The sequence below is a fragment of the Salmo trutta genome, chromosome 2 (assembly GCF_901001165.1).
Source record: "Salmo trutta chromosome 2, fSalTru1.1, whole genome shotgun sequence".
In the NCBI taxonomy this organism is placed as follows: domain Eukaryota; kingdom Metazoa; phylum Chordata; class Actinopteri; order Salmoniformes; family Salmonidae; genus Salmo; species Salmo trutta.
In genome coordinates, this window is record NC_042958.1 from 70,796,027 (window position 1) to 70,819,070 (window position 23,044).

The 23,044-nt window shown below is 42.2% G+C and overlaps 1 protein-coding gene across 3 annotated transcripts in view; it reads right to left on the bottom strand.

The window, feature by feature from the left end:
• mto1 (mitochondrial tRNA translation optimization 1) overlaps positions 1-23,044 on the bottom strand; it is a 35,326-nt gene that overhangs the window by 4,795 nt on the left and 7,487 nt on the right. For all 3 annotated transcript variants that reach the window (XM_029713509.1, XM_029713501.1, XM_029713492.1), the window contains exons 5-12: positions 8,770-9,068; positions 8,419-8,531; positions 8,131-8,321; positions 7,317-7,447; positions 6,605-6,809; positions 5,910-6,081; positions 3,848-3,957; positions 3,505-3,662 (exon numbers count right to left, since the gene is read on the bottom strand). In XM_029713509.1, coding sequence (XP_029569369.1) covers positions 3,505-3,662; positions 3,848-3,957; positions 5,910-6,081; positions 6,605-6,809; positions 7,317-7,447; positions 8,131-8,321; positions 8,419-8,531; positions 8,770-9,068 — 1,379 coding nt within the window. The remainder of the gene's footprint in view (positions 1-3,504; positions 3,663-3,847; positions 3,958-5,909; positions 6,082-6,604; positions 6,810-7,316; positions 7,448-8,130; positions 8,322-8,418; positions 8,532-8,769; positions 9,069-23,044) is intronic.

A 23,044-nucleotide genomic window follows, 5' to 3' on the forward strand; every position in this document is an offset into this window, starting at 1 on the left:
ACTGAGAATGCTTCATCAAATGCGCAATTGCTATTTTTCCAGTCATTTGTTCATTTTGGTACAGCCTGTCACCATATCTGATTATCAGCTGTTGTCACACTTTTTATTTTCGCATACCCAAACAACCTATTTAGGACGCAAGTATGAGTGTCCGGACACGGGCGTACATCACACTTGGTCAGTTATATATACTGCTCAAAAAAATAAAGGGAACACTTAAACAACACATCCTAGATCTGAATAAAAGAAATAATCTTATGAAATACTTTTTTCTTTACATAGTTGAATGTGCTGACAACAAAATCACACAAAAATAATCAATGGAAATCCAATTTATCAACCCATGGAGGTCTGGATTTGGAGTCACACTCAAAATTAAAGTGGAAAACCACACTACAGGCTGATCCAACGTTGATGTAATGTCCTTAAAACAAGTCAAAATGAAGCTCAGTAGTGTGTGTGGCCTCCACGTGCCTGTATGACCTCCCTACAACGCCTGGGCATGCTCCTGATGAGGTGGCGGATGGTCTCCTGAGGGATCTCCTCCCAGACCTGGACTAAAGCATCCGCCAACTCCTGGACAGTCTGTGGTGCAACGTGGCGTTGGTGGATGGAGCGAGACATGATGTCTCAGATGTGCTCAATTGGATTCAGGTCTGGGGAACGGGCGGGCCAGTCCATCGCATCAATGCCTTCCTCTTGCAAGAACTGCTGACACACTCCAGCCACATGAGGTCTAGCATTGTCTTGCATTAGGAGGAACCCAGGGCTAACCGCACCAGCATATGGTCTCACAAGGGGTCTGAGGATCTCATCTCGGTACCTAATGGCAGTCAGGATTCCTCTGGCGAGCAAATGGAGGGCTGTGCGGCCCCCCAAAGAAATGCCACCCCACACCATGACTGACCCACCGTCAAACCGGTCATGCTGGAGGATGTTGCAGGCAGCAGAACGTTCTCCACGGCGTCTCCAGACTCTGTCACGTCTGTCACATGTGCTCAGTGTGAACCTGCTTTCATCTGTGAAGAGCACAGGGCGCCAGTGGCGAATTTGCCAATCTTGGTGTTCTCTGGCAAATGCCAAACGTCCTGCACGGTGTTGGGCTGTAAGCACAATCTTGAGCAGTGTATTTTTTTGTCCCAAAATTTTTTTTACAAGCTGTAGCTAGGTTTCCATCCAATTGGCGGCAGATTTTCATGCAAATATTCTAAATTCCCCATAAAGAAAATATGCCCATTTTCTCACCACTAGTGTGTTTCCACCAAACGGCCTTATTGCGGATAAAAATCTGTGTGCGATGACATAGTGCACATCAAATTTAATTTTTCGCTTAAGTTTCCATGTACCGAATTTGTTTCCATCCCATTTTCAACTGCTGATGGTTTTGTCACAAACTGTTGTGTTAAATAGCAAATGTACCTCCTCTGGTCTTGGCACGTGCGCTCCAGCCAACAGCTCGCAGAGACAGTGCGGGTAGGCTAGTCTACATGAGATTATTATGGATAAGAACGAGAATATTTAATTTGTCAAACAGCAGTCAAGCATTGATCATGTCATCAGAATAAGACCCTCGATATTTATTGGAAAGGAGCACCAAGCTCATCACAGTGCACTTTCAACACCCTACTCTGTCTTATCTATGCATAGTCACTTTACCCCTACCTACATGTACACATTACCTCAACTAACCCGTACCTCTGCACATTGACTCAGTACCAATTGTATATAGCCTTGTTATTATTTTTTGTTACAATTTTTTCTTTAGTTTATTTCATACTTAAAAAAAAAAAAACTTGGTTAAAACCTGTTGGGGCTAGGGGGCAGTATTTTCACGGCCGGATGAAAAACGTACCCAATTTAAACAGGTTACTACTCTGGCCCAGAAAATAGAATATGCATATTATTAGTAGATTTGGATAGAAAACACTCGGAAGTTTCTAAAACTGTTTGAATGGTGTCTGTGAGTATAACAGAACTCATATGGCAGGCAAAAAACCTGTGAAAAATTGAACCAGGAAGTGGGAGAAATTAGAAATGTAGTTTTTGTTTTGAATCCCTTGAAAAACTACAGTGACATAGGATTTACGTTGCACCTCCTAACTCTTCCATTGGCTGTCAACAATCTTTAGGAACTGGTTTCAACCGTCATCTGTTACCAGGCAGAAAATTATGGCTCAGTCAATCACTGGCCAGTCTGAGGAGTGTCTTATGACGCGCGTGCACGTGACTTCTGTGTTTTTTTATTTTTCTTCTGGGATGGATACCTATTGCCCGGTTGTAAAAGTATCGCAATTTTACGTAAAAAAAATACCCTAAAGGATTGATTGTAAACATCGTTTGACGTGTTTCTACAAACGGTAATGGAACTTTGAACATTTCGTCTATGGATTTGCATCCACGCCATATGGCATTGTAAAGTGTTCTGGATGGGTCAACAAAACGGACGTATTTGGACATAAATGATGGACTTTGCAGAACAAATGAACATTTCTTGTGGAAGTGGGTGCCCATCCGAGTGCATTCCGCCGAAGATCAGCAAAGGTAAGTAAATATTTCGAACATATTGTTAGAGATTTGTCGACGTCGTGGTTGTAGGCTAACTGTATAGCTTAGCATTGAAGGCTAAGTTCTGTACTCAGAATATTGAACAATGTGCTTTTTCCGTAACGTTATTTTGAAATCTGACAAAGTGGTTGCATAAAGGAGTAGATTATCTCTAATTCTTTAAATAATTGTTATAAATTCTATCAACGTTTATGAGTTCTTCTGTAAATTAAAAACATTTTCTGAACGTCACGCGCCAATGTAAAAATTGGGTTTTTGGATATAAATATAAACTTGATCGAACAAAAAATGCATGTATTGTCTAACATGATGTCCTAGGAGTGTCATCTGATGAAGATTGTCAAAGGTTAGTGCTTAATTTTAGCTGTATATCTGGTTTTGTGATGGCTATCGTGCTTGGAAAATTGCTTCTTTTTTTTTTGCTGAGGTGCTATGCTAAAATAATCTAATGTTTTGCTTTCACCGTAAAGGCTTTTTGAAATCGGACAATGTGATTGGATTAACGAGTAGAGTATCTTTAAAATGCCGTATAATGCTTTAATTTTGAGATTATTTTGTTTTGAATATCGCGCCGTGCTATCTCACTGGTTGTTGTCCAACCAATCCCGTTATCGGGATTGTATCTCGAAGGGGTCCTCAAGAGGCTAAGGGCTCGTAAATATGCATTTCACGGTAAGGTCAACACCTGTTGTATTCAGCGCATGTAACAAATACAATTTTATATATGTTTCCACCACCATTTCTAGCATAATTCATTTTACTGACAAAGAAAATATCCCAGTTTGTCGATCAAACACATTATCTGTCGGTATTTATAAAATTGTACCGAAACTTCCTGTTTCCATCAGTTGTCGTAATTATACATTTTTTCAATATGACTTTACTCGCATAAACTGTGGATGGAAATGTGGTTTATGTTGTAGTTTTACTGAGACTCACAGTGTTGGGCCTGACTCGGTCCAGTATCTCTCTGACCTCCTGAGAGAGGGACACTGGTAAGGAGAGGTAGTCCATGTCAGAGGGGAGAGACAGACTTTCCTCCCTCCGTATTCTCTCCATCTCTCGACTCTGCTTCTCGCAGTGGGGTCTGTACACAGCTGAAAGCCACAAAGCACAGGGATCAGTACGTTTTAAAGTAAAGTTTAACAGACTAAACTGAGTGCGTGTCTGAAATGACAGTCTATTCCCTATATTGTGCACTACCTTTGACCAGAGCCACAAAAGTAGTGCACTATTTAGGAAATAGACTGCCATTTCAGAAGCAGACTGGTTGAGCCGTTACCTTCAATCTTGAGTCGTTGTGAGTACTCAAAATATTGTGAAAGGCACTCTGGGAAGGCGGAGGCCAACATTTCAAAGGACACATCTTTGTATTGCAACAGATCCAAACCACTGAGAGAGAAAGATACATGGTATAGTAAAAGTTAATGAGCAGACTATATACACCTCTGCTTGAGAAAACAAAGGAATTTTGAAAATGTAGTAAGACGTGACGCATTCACTTTCTCATAGGTTGCAGTGTTAGTTTGTTTCAGAATGAGGAGTCACTATCTTTTTGACAACCTGTGTGTGTACACAAATACCAGATACGGATGTTTTAAGGATACTGTTCCCATACATAGAACAATAGAAAGTCAGGGCTATATTCAGTAGGAAAACCTTGTTGAATGTTGCAGAGACATTTCCTGAATAGAGCTGATATGATTTCTTATTCTACATGTCATACAGTGCATTTGGAAAGTATTCAGACCCCTTGATTTGTTACGTTACAACCTTATTCTACAATAGACTAAATAAAAAATCCTAAATCTACACACAATAGCCCATAATGACAAAGCAAAAACAGGTTTTTAGACATTTTTGCAGATTTATTACAAATAAAAAGCAAATACCTTATTTACATAAGTATTCGCACCCTTTTCTATGAGACTCAAAATTGAGGTCAGGTGCGTCCTGTTTCCATTGATCATCCTTGATGTTTCTACAACTTGGACTCCACCTGTGGTAAATTCAATTGATTGGACATGATTTGGAAAGGCACACACCTGTTTATTTAAAGGTCCCACAGTTGACAGTGCATGTCAGAGCAAAAACCAAGCCATGAGGTCGGAGGAATTGTCCATAGAGCTCCGAGACAGGATTGTGTCGAGGCACAGATCTGAGGAAGGGTACCAAAAATGTCTGCAGCATTGAAGGTCCCCAAGAACAAAGTGGCCTCCAGCATTACGAAATGGAAGAAGTGTGGAACCACCAAGACTCTTCCTAGAGCTGGCCGCCCAGCCAAACTGAGCAATCGGGGAAGAAGAGCCTTGGTCAGGGAGGTGACCAAGAACCCGATGGTCACTCTGACAGAGCTCTAGAGTTCCTGTGTGGAGATGGAGGAACCTTCCAGAAGGACAACCATCTCTGCAGCACTCCACAAATCAGGCCTTTATGGCAGAGCGGCCAGACGGAAGCCACTCCTCAGTAAAAGGCACATGACAGCCCGCTTGGATTTTGCCAAAAGGCACCTAAAGGACTCTCAGACAATGAGAAACAAGATTATCTGGTCTGATGAAACCAACATTGAACTCTTTGGCCTGAATGCCAAGTGTCACGTCTGGAGGAAACCTGGCACCTACGGTGAAGCATCATGCTGTGGGGATATTTTTCAGTGGCAGGGACTGGGAGACTAGTAAGGATCGAGGAAAAGATGAACGGAGAAAAGTAGTGAGAGATCCTTGATGAAAACCTGCTCCAGAGCACTCAGGACTTTAGACTGGGGCAAAGGTTCACTTTCCAACAGGACAACAACCCTAAGCACACAGCCAAGACAATGCAGGAGTGGCTTCGGGACAAGTCTTTGAATTTCCTCGAGTGGCCCAGCCAGAGCCTGAAAATATCTGTGCAGCGACGCTCCACATCCAACCTGACAGAGCTTGATAGGATCTGCAGAGAAGATTGGGAGAAACTCCCCAAATACAGGTGTGTCAAGCTTGTAGCGTCATACCCAAGAAGACTCAATGCTGTAATCGCTGCCAAAGGTGCTTCAACATAGTACTGAGTAAAGAGCCTGAATACTTATGTAAATAGTATATTTCCCCATTTAATTTTTTTTTTTTTTTACGTGTTATTGCTTTCATTATTGGGTATTGTGTGTAGTTTGATGAGGGGAAAATATATATATTTAATCCATTTTAGATTAAGGCTGTAACGTAACAAAATGTGGAAAAAGTCAAGGGGTCTGAATTCTTTCTGAATGCACTGTATATGTCTATCTAAACGTCCCACAACATTGTTTTCTGCTGAGCGCATCCCAGTAAATGCATGCTGAACGACCCACCACTGAACCACTTCCTACTCACTTTAAGGTGGTGCTCTTGTTCTCACTCAGGCTGATGTTGCCCAGCTTCTCTCTCCAGCGGGTGGAGGATAGAGCCACGGACTGCAGGGCCATCAGGGCTTCCTGGAGGCCGTCCCTCACACTTACCGCTTTCTTGTATCGCCGCAAAGTCACGCAGCCCACCTCCTCAAACCCTTGCAGACCGGGTCAAAGGTCATAAAATATTATTAATCCACAAAGTCGGACATGGAATTTTGAGATTGACTACATTACAGTTGGTGGCTGCAGACTGACTATTATTTGTATCAGTAAGATTGCTCAGTCTGTGATCAGTCAGACATGGCCAGAGATGCAATATATCTTATAATTCTTCCAGTTGGCTAATGACAGTAGTCATTTTCTTATCTTATAAACCTATGCAGCCAATGACAATGTGCACTTCGTTAACAAGATTAAGCTCCAAGCTGCTGGATTTCCTGTCAGTGACCCATGCTTGACCTCGTAACTGAACACAGCCAATAATACACTGTTCATGTATCACTACATTACTGGAGTGTGTTTGTTTTAGCTTGCCCTGTGACCCGGGTGGGTGGAGATTTCCCTTTGGGGCCAATGGAATGGTCTAAAATATGCAAACTCCACCCACCCAGGGCCCTATGTAAGCCAAAACAAGTGCACCCAGTAGTTGGGTAATGTGAGACACACACGTTATGATACCTCTGGGGGTGAGACGGAGGTCTGCGTTGTCGGGCCTGAGGTAGGTTCTGAACTCAGCGCGGCTGGTGAACATACGGTAAGGTTCTGTCACCCCTCGGCCCACCAAGTCATCGATCAGCACCCCGATGTAGCTCTGGGTACGAGACAGTGCCATGGGGGGCAGGGAGAGGGCCGTCCGACCAGCATTCACCCCCGCCCACAAGCCCTGGAGAGAGGAGAGAAAGGGGTTTGTTGTAGCATATATTGTAGGGTCCTGTGGTGGGTCAGTTGGTAAAAAGTGTGGCAAACGTCCGGTAGCATTGCCAAGGTTGAGAGTTTAAGTTCCACAGTGATCATACAAAAAATGTATGCACTCACTGTACCGTTAGTCGCTTTGGATAAGCACGTCTGCTAAATGACCAAAATGTTAAACATGTAAAATGGCTATTCTGCTACCAGCCTTCAGTCCAAGAGTGCTGCTGGTTTTCTTTTCTGATAGTAAAGTGAACAATTAATGTCACTGTTTGTTGGCCAGAGAGTCCACACACCTGGGTCGTGTTTACTAGGCACCAAATGGAAGAAAACAGACTAAAACAGGGAGGGACTACCTGTACTTGCCCAATAAGAAATACACATTTTAGTTCCAAAACGTTTCAAAACATTTTCCCTTACGTGCCCTAATGACACGACCCAGGTGTCCCAGTTCCCAGATTAGAACAGATTTAACCCCTACTTGTGCGGCTGCTTCCTCATAGCCCGTGGTGCCGTTGATTTGACCCGCGAGGAAGAGCCCCTGAGTGGTCTTCACCTGCAGAGACGGGGTCAGCTGGGTGGGGCACACAAAGTCATACTGCACCCCGTAACCTGGGATCCAAAGAGACAAGGAGGTTATAATCGGCGTGTTTGAGGAAATCATTTTGAGCAAGGTGAGACGCAGAATCACTAATCTTCATAATTTTTGTTATTTCACATAATAATGAGTAGTTACTTGGGATGGAAGGTGATTTGTAGATCAGTGGTTAAGCGCAGTCCAACTATAGTGCAGTCTCTCCAAAACAACCACAATGACACACCTCGGAGAGTGCTAATGTAGTTGTAGGCAGCGAACTAAAAAATGTTTAGGTCAATCAAGCTTGATGATAACTGTGTCTAACTTGATCTAACAAAACAACTACAACAGTTGAGCTGAACAGGTGCACTTAAATCTGATCGAAAGTTTAGCAGTTAGAGTTAACTTCTGTATTCCTCCTCAGACTTGAAAGAACTGGATGGGTGTAAGTAAAATGGCAAAAATCCTACTTAGCATACAAGGCTAGCAAGGTGGAGCTATTACTATATTGTTAACGCCCATCCAATTCTTTCAGATCTAGAAAGGTGCATAAACGGTCAAGGGGTACGGGATAGGTTGACCTGAGATTCTGCATACCATTTTTCTGCCTGCACTCCTCCCACTCACTCATTGGATTGAAAGTGAACAAGTGCACGCTTCTGGAGAAAGGACAGATTATTGGGACCCAGAGTGGGTGTCTGTATTTAGGGCTGCATACCAGGAGTGCGGATCTCGGCTCGGTGCAAGGCGGGGATCTCCCTAAGGAGGCGGAGCTGCAGGTCAGGGGGCATGGTCATGGACAGGCCCTGGGGGTACAACAGGTCAGAGGTCAAACCTTCCGGCTCCAGCCACACCTGGTGCCGTCGCCCCGGAAACCGCAGCACCCGCGACTCGATGGAGGGACAGTATCTAAGAGAGGACGAAAGACAAAATGGAGTGTGTAAAGTAATGTGTACACAGTTTACTGTGTGGGTGAGTGTGTGACTCTGTCTGCGTGTGCATGTACCTGGGACCTTTGGTGTCCTGCTGTATGTGACAGTTGAGGTGGACACTCTCCCTGACCACTCTCTCCACTCCAGGCGTGGTGTGGGTCAGATAGCAGGGGAGCTGCTCTTCTGGCTACAGGGCATAGTATGTTAGCATCACAGCCAGTTTCTAGAGAATTTAAGGTGTATTATGCAACATTTTGTTTATAATTTTGTCTAGACCAGTGGTTTTTAAAGAATAAGATTTAGAAATACCTGAAATCGCTTTGTACTACTTCTTTACCTTCGAATTAACCCAAAAACAATCTTTGCAGGGTGTAATGTTTTATGTTGGCATATATGGCAGTTGTAGTCTTTCTTGTAGTTTTTACCTTGCAGCGGGTGTGCGTGTTGAGAAAACTGAAGGGAGTGGGCTGTTTGTCCGGGGCTTGGAGCTGAGCCAAGGACAGATCTACGGACTCCTTCACTATCCGAGGGGGTGTGCCAGTCCTCAGCCGACCCACCCTCAACCCCAATGTCTCTTTCAGCGTGTATGAAAGTCCGGCACATGATTGGGCGTCCCCCATCCTCCCCCCGGGAGAGGTGGTTTGGCCCATGAAGAGGGAGCCGGACAGGAAAGTGCCAGTGGTAAGTACCACTGAGCTGGACAAGATGGGGTGGCTTCCATCCACTAAGAGGAGAATAGAGAGAACATGTCCTAAAGGAACTTTTGAAACATAGCATCCTTAAGTATAAGCTGCTATAATATTCAGGGTTTGTGCTCTTCAACCTTTGGTGTGAAAATCCCAGACCTAGACTTTGTAAATACTATATGTAGACATTATTATACTTCTAGAGACAGGGAGTCGAATAGATTTACAAACATCCTCTCCAAAAGGTTTACTGTATCTTCAGTGAAACATCCACATGTAAATTGTGGCTGAGATTCAGGAGGGATTATAATATGGTTTAAATAAGATCTTTCAAATTATAATCACAGCAGGGAGAAAATAAATAATACATAAAGAGAAAAAAAGAAAGTCAACTCAAATTGAGACATTGATATGTGTGCAATGTACACTGAGTGTATAAAACATTAGGAACTTTCCATGACAGACTGACCAGGTAAATCCAGGTGAAAGCTGTGATCCCTTATTGATGTCACCTGTAAAATCCACTTTAAGTGTAGATGAAGGGAAGGCGACAGGTTAAAGAAGGATTTTTAAGTCTTGAGACATAGATTGTGTATGTGTGCCATTCAGAGGGTGAATGGGCAAAACAAAATATTTAAGTGCCTTTGAACGGGGTATGGTAGTAGGTGCCAAGCGCGCCGGTGTGAGTGTGTCAAGAACTGCAATGCTGCTAGGTTTCATGCTAAACAGTTTCCCATGTGCATCAAGAATGGTCCACCACCCAAAGGACATCCAGCCAACTTGGTCAACTGTGGGAAGCATTGGAGTCAATATAGGCCAGCATCCCTGTGGAACGCTTGACACCTTGTAGAGTCCATGGCCCAACGAATTGTGGCTGTTCTGAGGGCAAAGGGGTGTGCAACTCAATATTAGGACGGTGTTCCTAATGTTTTGTACACTCAGTGTATATGCCCCCATCTGACTCTTCATATTCTTTGTATTTATTTTTTAAACTTTATTTTTAGATTTTCAGATATAACAACAAAAGCAGTACAACCCCAACCCCTCATTCTTCCATCCATACCATCCCTCCACACCACCCACCAAGGCATCTATAAAATTGAGTTAAATAGGAAAGAAACAAACAGTAATAGAAACAAAAACAATGGGAAAAAAAGTTATATAAAAATTATTATAAGCACAAATGGCCACTAGAACAGACATGACTGCTTACCAAACTAGGCAAGTTACACTAAGTAAAAGGCAGGATCTCCACGTATTGTATTAATGGGGACTAGGTTAAGTTAAACTTTTGTCGGGACCCATGCACAGTGTACCTAACCTTCTCCAGAGGCAGAGATTACATCACCTCCTTAACCCACTGCATAAAGGAGGGCGGCTTTGCAGACTTCCAGTGAAAGAGGACAAGGCGGCGAGCTAGCAGCGAGGCAAATGCTTTCGCCTGATGCGTGGTAGCATTCTGGTCTAGGTGAAGTACCGCAAAAATGGCAGTGACCGGGTTGGGGCTAACAGTTGTATTACACATTTGTGAGAATGCCTCAAAAATGGGTCCCAGAGGCCACTCAAAGATTGGCATGACCAAAACATGTGTCCCACAGTCGCTGGACTCTGCTGGCATCTCAAACACTTGGGGTCAACATTTTGGTATATTTTTGCCAATCTGTCATTTGAGTAATGGAGACGGTGCAAAACCTGAAACTGAATAAGAGCATGCCTTATGCAAAATTATAATGTGTGGATATACTCAATACTTTGTTGCCATATATCATCGGGTAGCTTGCCACCTATGTCTTGCTCCCATGCAGATTTTGTATTTGCAAAGGAAGGCGGATTAATGTTCTGTATTATGTTGTATAATCTGGAGATTGTGACCTTCAGATAAGGGTTAAGAGCTAAGCACCTCTCGACTGGACACTTAGTGGGCTTGAGTGGAAATGAAGGGAAATGTTTTTTGGCAAATCTGCGAGTTTGCGGGTATCTAAAAAAGTGAGTATTGGGAATATTATGGTCAACCCTCAGAGTATCGAATGAGACAAATGTGTTGTCAACAAATAGGTCAAAAAAATAAAAATTAAAAATAAATAAAAAACACCAGACCGGTCCTATGCCAGAACTGGAATGCCGTGTCAATCTGTGACGCTGGGAAGAGATGATTAGATGTTAATGGAGGGAAGTCACTTGCTTGTTTAAGGCTAAAGTGACTTCGGAATTGGGACCAGATTTTAAGGGAATTCTTAACAATGGGGTTCAAAACATGGGTGCCAAGGTTCATGGGCATTGGGGAGCACAGGAGCGAGACCGTAGAAGTTGGAAGACTTGACTGTAACTCCATGATGGCACAAGTTGGGCCAAATGTAGAAACCCAATAAACACAGTTAGATATATTTGCTGACCAGTAGTAGTGTAAAAAATTGGGAAGGCCCAGCCCGGCCTGCGGGCTTAGGTCTCTCTAGATATACCTTTCTCATTCGTGGATTTTACTTATTCCAAATGAATTTGGAAATGTAGCTGTCCAGTTGTTTGAACATCGACTTTGGCAGAAAAATGGGAATCATTTGGAATAAGTACAAACACCAAGTGTGGCAGGGAGTGGTGATTGAAGGGAGATATCTTGCAGCCCGCTGGCTCCACCCCAGAGCCTTATATGGACTTCCTGCCCCTGGAGAACAGAACAGACAACGAGAGCGGATTGTGGACTGAGCTGGTTGCTGAATTGCCCCCTTTCCCACAGTGTGCCAATCTCCCTAATACATTCCCCATTTGTATTCTAGTTATGCACGTGTGCGTGTTTTGTTATTGAACTCGGTGACGTGGAAACCCCACCCCATTGAGTCTGCTACACTAGGTAGTAAAGTCATCTTAACAGAATTAATGCGACCTGTTAATGAAATGGGAAGAGACGTCCACCTTATGAAATCCTGCTCAGTGCTCTCCAGGAGTGTTTTGAAGTTATGTTTAAACAGAGCCTTAAATGAGTGTGACCTTCATCCCCAAATAAGTAGAGACCTGATGCTCCACCTTAAACAGGAAATTGGCATACCCAATACCACCGTCTGCTAACTGATTAATGGGGAGGAGCACACTTTTTGTTAGGTTTAACGTATAACCAGAGAATGTCCCAAAACCTTGTAGCATGTCCAAGAGTATAAAAGAAGATTGTCTGTATATAAGGACAACTTGTGAGTTATGTTGCCCCTCAATATTCCCTTAATCCTCTGCAGGGCGATAGCAAGAGGCTCAATAGCCATATCAAATAGGGAAGGGGATTAACAGCAACCCTGCCTGGCCCCCTGTGGAGAGGGAAGTAGCTAGAGGTAACATTGTTGGTGCGAACAGAAGCCACTGGGGACGAATACAAAATCTTAATCCAGGAAAGGAATGACGGGCCAAACCCAAATCTCTCTAGTACTGTAAATAGATATTCCCACTCATCCCGGTCAAAAGCCTTTTCAGCATCAAGAGAGATGACAACCTCTGGCTGTAGAGTTGTGTGGGCAGAATAAAGAACATTAAATAGCCGGCGCATATTATAGAAAGATTACCTACCTGAGATAAATCTGGTTTGGTCAGAGTTAATTATATTAGGCATCACTGTCTCTGAACGGTATGAGTCACAGTCTAGGGGATTCGTCTTTTTAAGCAAAACCAAAATAGTCGCCTGGGTAAGTGTCTGTGGCAGTTTCTGACTAGAAAGGATTTCATTGTACACGTATGTCACAACATACATTGAGACTGTTGGTACTATCTAATGAAGCTGCCAGTTGAGAACTTGTGTGGCGTCCTTTTCTGTTCTGTGAAGGGAGTACACAGCGTTGTAAGAGATCTTCAGTTTCTTGGCAATTTCTCGCATGGAATAGCCTTCATTTCTCAGAACAAGAATAGACTGATGAGTTTCAGAAGAAAGTTCTGTGTTTCTGGCCATTTTGAGCCTGTAATCAAACCCACAAATGCTGATGTTCCAACTAGTCTAAAGAAGGCCAGTTTTATTGATTCTTTAAATCAGCACAACAGTTTTCAGCTGTGCTAACATAATTGCAAAAGGGTTTTCTAATGATCAATTAGCCTTTTAAATGATACATTTGGATTAGCTAACACGCCCATGTAGATATTCCATTTTTTTTGTTTCCAGCTACAATAGTAATTTACAACATTAAATGTCTACACTGTATTTCTGATCAATTTGATGTCATTTTAATGGACCAAAAAAATGTGCTTCTCTTTCAAAAACAAGGACATTTCTAAGTGACCCCAAACTTTTGAACAGTAGTGTGTATACACACACACACTCTAAAAACATGTAATTAATTAAGTAAATAGGAAAACAAACCCAGTAAAATTCAATATCTGTATAATGTAACCCTCTGTTGAACATCCTAACAAGCCAGAGCCCCCGAAAATTGACTGGCAAACTCTTGGTAATTAATACCCGTCCTGCAGAGCTGCAGTGTTCACTCGGCTATACAACCTGCAAACCCGTGCCATCCGCCACCATGCACCAGGGCGGACCAACCAGTCAAATAGTAAAGAATAATACACATGGTCCTTTGGGAGTATTGATAAAGGAATTTATATGTTCAAAGTAATGACGAAAGGATTCCACCCTGAAATCCTATAATTGTATGAAATGTGTTAGAGTCATAATTCCATAATCTGTGTGACTAGACCATTGTGTTACTATATCGCAATATGAGCTTGTTTGAGTTGAGACATTCAAGGCCAACTGAACTGTCGACTTGTGATAAATCTGAAACCAAATAACAGGAAAGAGGTCTCCCCAACTTAGGTAAGGGGGAGTAACTGTTAGGAATGGCTAGAAGATAATGAGAAATTATGTGTTAGTATCGTGGAAAAATACAGCCCACCTAAAGGGAGGTGGAGTTTCAACTGGTGTGTGTGTGTGTGAGTTATAAAATGACTGTGTTATAATTTTTGACTTCAGAGTACTCTCTGAATAAAGAATGAACCTTTTGTAGAATCTGAGACTTTGCCTAATTATTATTAAACCCAGGGTCTTACAAACCTCGGGGAATTGGTCAAAGCTTAAATGATTGTTTAGTTATCATCATTGGGATTGAAAATTCTCGTGACAAGTATAAACTTGTATGTATTAAACATGCTCACAGTGTGTTAGTAGGGTATCCTATTAAGGCAGGGAAAGAGAGCTCAGTGGCTAGCCTTAGGTAGCGACAAGGCTAATTATTACCGCGCCACCTAGCACCGTGGCTGTACAGCCGCAGCTAGTTGGTAAAAGCTAATTGTGCCATGTACTGTAAATAAAATACTATTCAAACTATATTGTCCTTGTGAGAACATGTCACCCTACACATACCATCCTTGTTCATAACGTTAAGTTACTGGATGAATAATTGTCATTTTTTGGGCAGCAGGGTGGAGGCACGTTTCTAATTAAGATATGAATTCACTACTTGGTCCTTGGTCGCATTAGCACGACTAGTGCAGGGTCACAGTATGAGCCCACAATGGCTAGTTAGTATTATGTCGCCTGTCCTCCTGTGGATGTACAGTGGTTACTCCTTTAAAAGTTGTGTCATACTGTGGCACACCCTGCGTGCTGCTGCAGCATTCTGTTGTACGTCATTTAATTCTCAGCCATTTCTTCTGTTACTGCAAGTTACTGCTAGTTTGACCACCAGAGAGCATCTTTGAGAAGCATTTGATAGTATTCCATATCGGCATTACCAGATAATTTAAAACCTTTTTTGTAATAACATAGTACATGGGATTGATTAAGAAATTTGGCTTAATTAATTTGATTAATAATATTGTGTTTCCATTCAGAGAAAAAAAACTTAGGATGGAATGGAGAATATGGCGCTGTACAACGTGATTGTCGGGAGTAGGCTACGGGATTGGAGGATTCTGCGTTTTTTGCCTTCATTAGACAACTTTGTTCCAATATTTCTGAAAAATCAGTGATATTTATTCCCATAGTAATTTGTTATGGAGCCATAACTAAATCAACATCTGCATTTTGATAGTATTTTTTTTATCATTATTTTGTTAATGATATGTGGTTATTTGTTTATTAGGCTACTGTACTCTGGTACACTCAGACGAGAGTGCTCTGAAATCCATGTAGATAGCAGGCTAGACACATTACATTTTTAACAACGTTCTTTGACTAGTTCATTGTTCAATGTCACAATGCCTGCTTCGCTATTGTTGGCAATGAGACCTGCTCATGTTGTTTTATAGTTAAAATGTAAACAAAAATAATATTGGAACTCCCCATTGTTTTCTATGGGGGAAATATAGGCATGTCTGTCTATTTCGCCAAATATCTCGCAATGTGTATACTTAGATTTTTTTTTTTAAGTCTGACGCCATTTTAATCATGAGACTCTCCTCTTTCTAATTATTTAAGCCTGGGCAGCTAGCTCGTTTGTCATCGATCGCTAGACCAGAAATAGTCAGAAGTTTTGATTTTTTTCCGTACATTTACATTACACAGACATAAGCACAGTTGACACCATCGAGGTGCGGATGTTTACATTCTACACAAGTTTTTTTTCCAATTTCGTCCGACAAACAGATTGTAGTGGTAAAATAAAAAGGGGATACATTTTTTATGGAATTCTATGCATCACTCCAGTCAAAACAGACTCTGTGAACGTTCGAGTCCATTAAATTAGCTATGGGCTCACGCTAGTGTTCCATTTTAGCCAACGTTCTTAAGCCGTATTTCAGCCTTGGGTGAATTTCGACTCGTTCTATTGTCCAGCCTATAGATAGCCAGAGCGAATTTACGACAGCACCCGAATGTCCATTGAGAAAGCATAACGACTATACCATTTAGCTAAGCTAAGAATGAGGAGAATAATCAAGTCAATAAACGTTGGGTAGTTAGATAGCCTATAGTTAATATACTGGCAAGTTTGATGCATAACTACTAACGTTAGGTAGCTAGCTAACATACCGGTACATACTGCTGTAATGATATGCTATGTGGTTCGTAAGGACAGCGTAGCTAACAAATTGTCAGCCAACATAACGTGTAAGATAACTTATTTGAAAAGTCATTACTTTATTACATTGCGTAACAAACTACCCCTTGGTAGTTAGGGCAAATCTGGTCTGTGATGAGGGGTTTTCACACCTAGCTCGGCTATTAAACTATTCTTTAGTAAAGGTTGAATAGTCTATTCTTCAGCTATTAGCCCCCCTCCCCAATTTGCACTCGTCTGCAGGTATGTTTTGATGTGAGAGAGGAAGCCAGTCCCGTCATCGCCACCTCACCCGCTCTTAAGATAATCAAGTTTGGGCCCCCAGTTGGCCCGAAGGTTGGGAGACACCGCAATTGTGATGAACTGAGAGAATATTAGGGTAGCACTGTAATTCATGAATCATATGCTGTCTGCCGCTGTTCTTACCTCTTTACCTTTCTGTCTTCTACACCTCTCTCCCCACCTCGTCTTTCTTCCTCATTTTATAATGCACCATATGTGCATTGAAGTACTGATTGAACTTGTATTTATAATATTACAATCATAATTATAATGCATTTATGTATTTATAACACCACTAACTAGCTAGCCATTTCACACCGGTTACACATAGGCTTCATTAATGCCATTCAGACTTGAAGTTGATACAACAATGATAACTGAGGTTCATACATTGGTATGAATATTAGTTCAGAACCTAAAGTTTTAGGGTCCATACACAGATCAGCTACATACTGTAGCTAGCTACACATCCATAGGCATACAGTTATTTTTATCCTCCACTACACAATAAGTAAGGAAAAAGTTGCTATGTTACTTCAGCTGCATTGCAAGGCAAGCTTACACAATTGTACATTCAATTTGCAGTAAATGCTTTAGCTAGCTAGATTCTTTACATCCACTGTTTCACAAGACGACAGCCCTGTTTGTTTTAGGGACTCCTGAGAACCAGCAAACACGAATTACAAATTCATTCTCCCAACACTAGCTAGCTGGCTAATGTTAGTGTAACCGATGTGAAATGGCTAGTTAGTTAGCGGTGATTCGCGCTAATAGTGTTTCAATCGGTGACGTCACTCGCTCTGAGACCTGAAGTAGGGTTTCCCCTTGCGTTGCAAGGGCCGTGGCTCTTGTGGCGCGATGGGTAACGATGCTTCGGTGGGTGTCAGTTGTTGATGTCTGCAAGGGTCCCTGGTTCGAGCCCGGGTTGGGGCGAAGAGAGGGACGGAACCTGCACTGTTACATTAGCTAGTCAGACAATTGATGAAAATCGCTATTTAGCAAGTTAACTTTATGACAAAAGAAATATGCACAAATGTTTGTCTCTACATTAACTAAAATATTCCCCTCAATTGTACATTTTGTCAGTCATCTTCACCCAGGGACAGGTGGCTTGCTTCAAAATTTCTCATTGGAACCACTTGATATGATTGGTTATATAAAAACCTTGGGACCCAAATGCATAATGAGTGCTCTAACTCCCCCTTGTGGTGGTCTGGAGCAATGAAGCCGTGACGCTGGGTACCTCTAAGTCCCGCGGTGCAAGCTCACAACTTTTAAAGGAGGAACCACTGTTGGTGCGCAACAATGTATTCTTTGGCCTTGGTTGGGTCTAAGAATGTCTTCTACTCGCCGGAGGGAGTAGTGATCTTCAGTACAGCTGGGTAAAGAATGCCAAACTTGGTGTCCAGACAGCGGTGTAGGAGCTCCCTCACCTCATTGAAGGCTGTCCTTTTCTTCATGACTGCCGCCGTGTAGTCCGGGTAAATATGAATATTCTAGCAGTCATGGGTGATGGGAGCCGCTCACGCTGCCTTACGGAAGACATCCTCCTTCTCCTGAAGTTAGTGAAATCGAACTACTATGGGTCTGGGCGGCTCCCCATTCTTTGGTGCGGACTGTATGCCTCTGTGCGCACGGTCAAGGGTTCGGGCGTAATCGAGGCCTAGAAAATGCGACCGTTCCCCCGGCGTTGTCTGTTCTTGAGGTCCTCAACCTTGGAAGTGGGTTTGATGACATCTGATGATAGTCGGGTGACTCGCTCTTCCAGTGTCACCACTTTGTCGGAGTAAATATTTGGGCCGCCTTCCAGGCTATTCAGACGGATGTCATGTCTCGCCAAGTCTTCTTTAACGGAGTTGATCTTTATGTTGACCTCGGTGGCGAGAATAGCTATTTGTGCGGATAGGTCAGTGGATAATGACTCCACCTTAGCCAGCACAGTCTGTTCAGATTGAATGATAGCCACCATTACCATGGCTAGGTTGGGGGGGGGGGGGGGATTAGAGTCTGTGTCAGGTGAGCCCGAGGCTTCAGCAGAGGCCTGCTCCTTTGTGGCCCGCGGCCATTGTCTCGACAATTTACAATTAAAAGGACAACAACAAAAAATCTGAAAAAAAATGCCAGATTAGTATACAGGGTTCGATTCCAAATTAAATATTACAAAATGTACACGGTGGGGGAAGTGTTGGTCAAGTATTAATAGTAAATTGTTCGCCCTGGATCGGAGCACCGAGAAAACACGTCTTCACGTGTTGCTGTTCACCAGCATCCGGACTCTCCATATTTTAACAATGATTGTTTTCAGACTCTCTATTCTGATATAATTCATTATTAGTCAGTTGGCAAAGTTCTGTTAAGTGACATTTTACTGCTGCTCTTTCACTGTATATGTCCATTAATATGTTATTGACATATGTGTCATAAAAATCAAGAACTTCCTCACTACACGCAAATACGAGCGTTTCTGCATCTCACTGGTAGAAAAAGGCCATCTATATCTCCTGGTTGTAACTAAACCACAATATCAACAATTCATTGCGATTTCAGGATGTAGTACGTCCCTGTCGAGGTGCATCCAGTTGAGAATGGGTGTCAACAGATAGCTAATGTTACTCACCGGACCAGCCACTCGTTCATAGAACATCAGCTTGCGAATAAATATTTTATTTTTGTGTTGACAACATCTGTAAAGTTTAGTCATGCTGTGGTGCTCAGTACCTGGATGTACAAACTACACAAATGCACAAGCTGCTGGGTTGCCTGGAAACCAGTCGTTGAATGGCAGTGAATTCTACGTCGGGCAGAAATGTTTGAATCAGGAAAGTTTCCTATCATGACCTTTACAAGCCAGAATTATGAATAAAATGATATTTTAATGCACTTTCCTGGTTGTGCTTCCAGTTGGTCCTTTTGGCTGTAGGAATGTGAGACAGTATAGCCACAGGAAAGAATAATTACACACTTTTCAAAGCACTGGTAGTGCGTTGAGATTATCACCTGAAGCATGCGCAGAACCATGTAAACACGGCAAGTATGCCGAGCCTGTGCACGTGTTTACATGGTACTGCGCATAAAAGTGATAGTGATACACGCATCAGCATACTTCTTTGAAGATACAGTGGCAAGAAAAAGTATGTGAACCCTTTGGAATTACCTGGATTTCTGCATCAAAAGTCACAACAATAGACAAACATAGTGTGCTTAAACGAATAACACACAAATAGTTGTATTCTTGTCTATATTCAATACATCATTTAAACATTCACAGTGTAGGTTGGAAAAAGTATGTGAACCCCAAGGCTAATGACTTCACCAAAAGCTAATTGGAGTCAGGAGTCAGCTAACCTGGAGTCCAATCAATGAGACGAGACTGGAGATGTTGGTTAGAGCTGCCTTGCCCTATAAAAAACACACAATTTGAGTTTGCTATTCACAAGAAGCATTGCCTGATGTGAACCATGCCTCGAACAAAAGAGATCTCCGAAGACCTAAGATTAAGAATTGTTGACTTGCATAAAGCTGGAAAGGGTTACAAAAGTATCTCTAAAAGCCTTGATGTTCATCAGTCCATGGTAAGACAAATTGTCTATAAATGGAGAAAGTTCAGCACTGTTGCTACTCTCCCGAGGAGTGGCCGTCCTGCAAAGATGACTGCAAGAGCACAGCGCAAAATGCTCAATGAGGTTAAGAAGAATCCCAGAGTGTCAGCTAAAGACTTACAGAAATCTCTGGAACATGCTAACATCTCTGTTGACGAGTATACATTACGTAAAACACTAAACAAAAATGGTGTTCATGGGAGGACACCACGGAAGAAGCCACTGCTGTCCAAAAAAAACATTGCTACACGTCTGAAGTTTGCAAAAGTGCACCTGGATATTCTGTGGACAGATGAAACTACAGTTGAGTTGTTTGGAAGGAACACACAACACTATGTGTGGAGAAAAAGTGGCACAGCACACCAACATCAAAAAACCTCATCCCAACAGTAAAGTTTGGTGGAGGGAGCATCATGGTTTGTGGCTGCTTTGCTGTCTCAGGGCCTGGACAGCTTGCTATCAGACTGAAAAATGAATTCCCAAGTTAATCAAGACATTTTGCAGGAGAATGTAAGGCTATCTGTCCTCCAATTGAAGCTCAACAGAAGTTGGGTGATGCAACAGGACAACGACCCAAAACACTGAAGTAAATCAACAACAGAATGGCTTCAACAGAAGAAAATATGCCTTCTGGAGTGGCCCAGTCAGAGTCCTGACCTCAACCCGATTGAGATGCTGTGGCATGACCTCAAGAGAGCAGTTCACACCAGACATCAAGAATATTGCTAAACTGAAACAGTTTTGTAAAGAGGAATGGTCCAAAATTCCTCCTGACCGTTGTGCAGGTCTGATCTGCAACTACAGAAAACATTTGGTTGAGGTTATTGCTGCCAAAGGAGGGTCAACCAGTTATTAAATCCAAGGGTTCACATACTTTTCCCACCCTGCACTGTGAATGTTTACATGGTGTGTTCAATAAAGACGTGAAAACGTATAATTGTTTGTGTTGTATTAGTTTAAGCAGACTGTGTTTGTCTATTGTTGTGACCTAGATGAAGTTCAGATCAAATTTTATGACCAATTTATGCAGAAATCCAGGTATTTCCAAAGGGTTCACATACTTTTTCTTGCCACTGTATAAGTGCTAGATGGAAATAGGAAACTCTGACATGTCTGACTTGCTAACTGGTTTTAGTTATACACGTGCCGCGTTCAATGAATCAGCAAGATGCACATTTGAGTTCCCTAGTTCCAACTAGTATGTGAACACGGCATTAGCTGCTCAGCAATTTCGACGCATGCCTCGGAGCTCCAGTATCAAACGTAACATCACTACTGTTTAGGCCTACTTTGCAAGCTCACCAGCAATGGGGCATCAAGTAACAATTACTCACATAGGCCTACTGGTCTTTTGTCAAAATTGCTTGAAATGTATAATTTACTTACGAAGCTTGCATTTGGAATTTGTTGTTAAAATTATTACTGTGGCGAAGACGCACTTGCGCTCCCCAAACTCCCGCCAGTGGCCAGTTGGGAGCGCTTGTTCTGTTGTTGAAATGTTTGCTGTTGCTTTCACATGTTTAAAATACATATGTGGTAAATCTGTATTCCAACTAATCCTACAATAATTGCTAATGTTAGCGTTTCATCATTCCATCCCCATACCGTTTATTGCAACACTTCAACATTCCTGTTTAATGTTTGATACATTTTTATTCAGCCCATAGCCCATGTCTTACCCTCTGAGTGGGCACAATCTTTATTGTGCACATGAATGTTCACAAGTCTCATGAGGTAGAAGTTCTGTTTATTTAATTCAATGTATGGTTTCCTTTGTTCATATTTCCGGGGTTATGCTGGAGTTCCTTGTGTCTGTGTCCTATGTCTCTGTCATTCTAGTTGTGCATAATAGGAGCGTGCACACTTTGGAGTCAGTACGTTGAATGAGAGAAAATGATTGTTTGTTCCATTTATGTATGGTGATGAATTATCAATAATTCTGATTGTAACAATGGATGTGGAAATAGCCTTTTACATTGCAGAACAGTTTATTGGTTGTAATTGCCAATTAGGTAATTGTTTGGTCCTGGGAGGGGCCAAGTGCTTATATGTACCTGTTTGAGCTCCTGTTAGACATATTCAATTTGGTTTCTCAAGGGGAGGCTGTGCAGTTGGTTGTGTTTATTGTGGTTGCTGGCTGGTTACTAGTCTGTGGTTGGGTTCTGGCTTGTTGCCTATGACTGTGGTGATCCCACAAACTGTGCGATTCAATCTGACAATCACACTATGTGGATTAATTGACTTTTAGCCGATTCCTCGACAACCTATTTTATTTGCAAGGATTTGAACAGAGTTGTTCCAAAATGGCATCTACCACTTTCCGCCATACGGAGAAACAGACTTTTTCCAGATTGGCAGCAACCACCTTCAGAGACTACGGTGAACATTTCATCCCATGTAGGAGCTGCACCTACTTTTCACTGTTCCGGGATAATATTGTCAAGCCAAATTTCCAATGCGGAAACTGTCAGCTTATTGAGGAATATACAGTACCAGTCACACCTACTCATTTAAGGGTTTTTCTTAATGTTTTACTATTTTCCACATTGTAGAATAATAGTGAAGACATCAAAACTATGAAATAACACATATTGAATAATGTAGTAACCAAAAGTGTTAAACAAATCTAAATATATTTTATATCTGAGATTCTTCAAAGTAGCCACCCTTGACAGAATGCCAAGAGTGTGCAAAGCTGTCATCAAGGCAAAGGGTGGCTACTTTGAAGAATCTCAAATATAAAATATATTTTTGTTTAACACTTTTGGTTACTACATTATTCAATATGTGTTATTTCATAGTTTATGTCTTCACTATTATTCTACAATGTACAAAATAGTAAAAATAAAGAAAAACCCTTGAACGAGTAGGTGTGTCCAAACTCGACTGGTACTGTATGTCTGAGCTGGACGTCCAGAGTAAGCAAATTGAGTCATTGCAGCATATCCTGGATAGTTCCCACTCAAAAACCTTTTCCTTTTCCACTCCTCAGCTGGTCGTCGTGCCACTGCCTCGCCTTCACGTTGCCACTCTCTGACTGACTGGCCAGGGCTGCCCTGCAGAGACCCCTCCCGACCTCTCATCCCGGCCCCCCCTCAGAGAATAAAAGAGCAAGGACGCTTTATGAGGAGCTGGTGGATGCCACTGTTATCGGTCCTGCATCCCAGT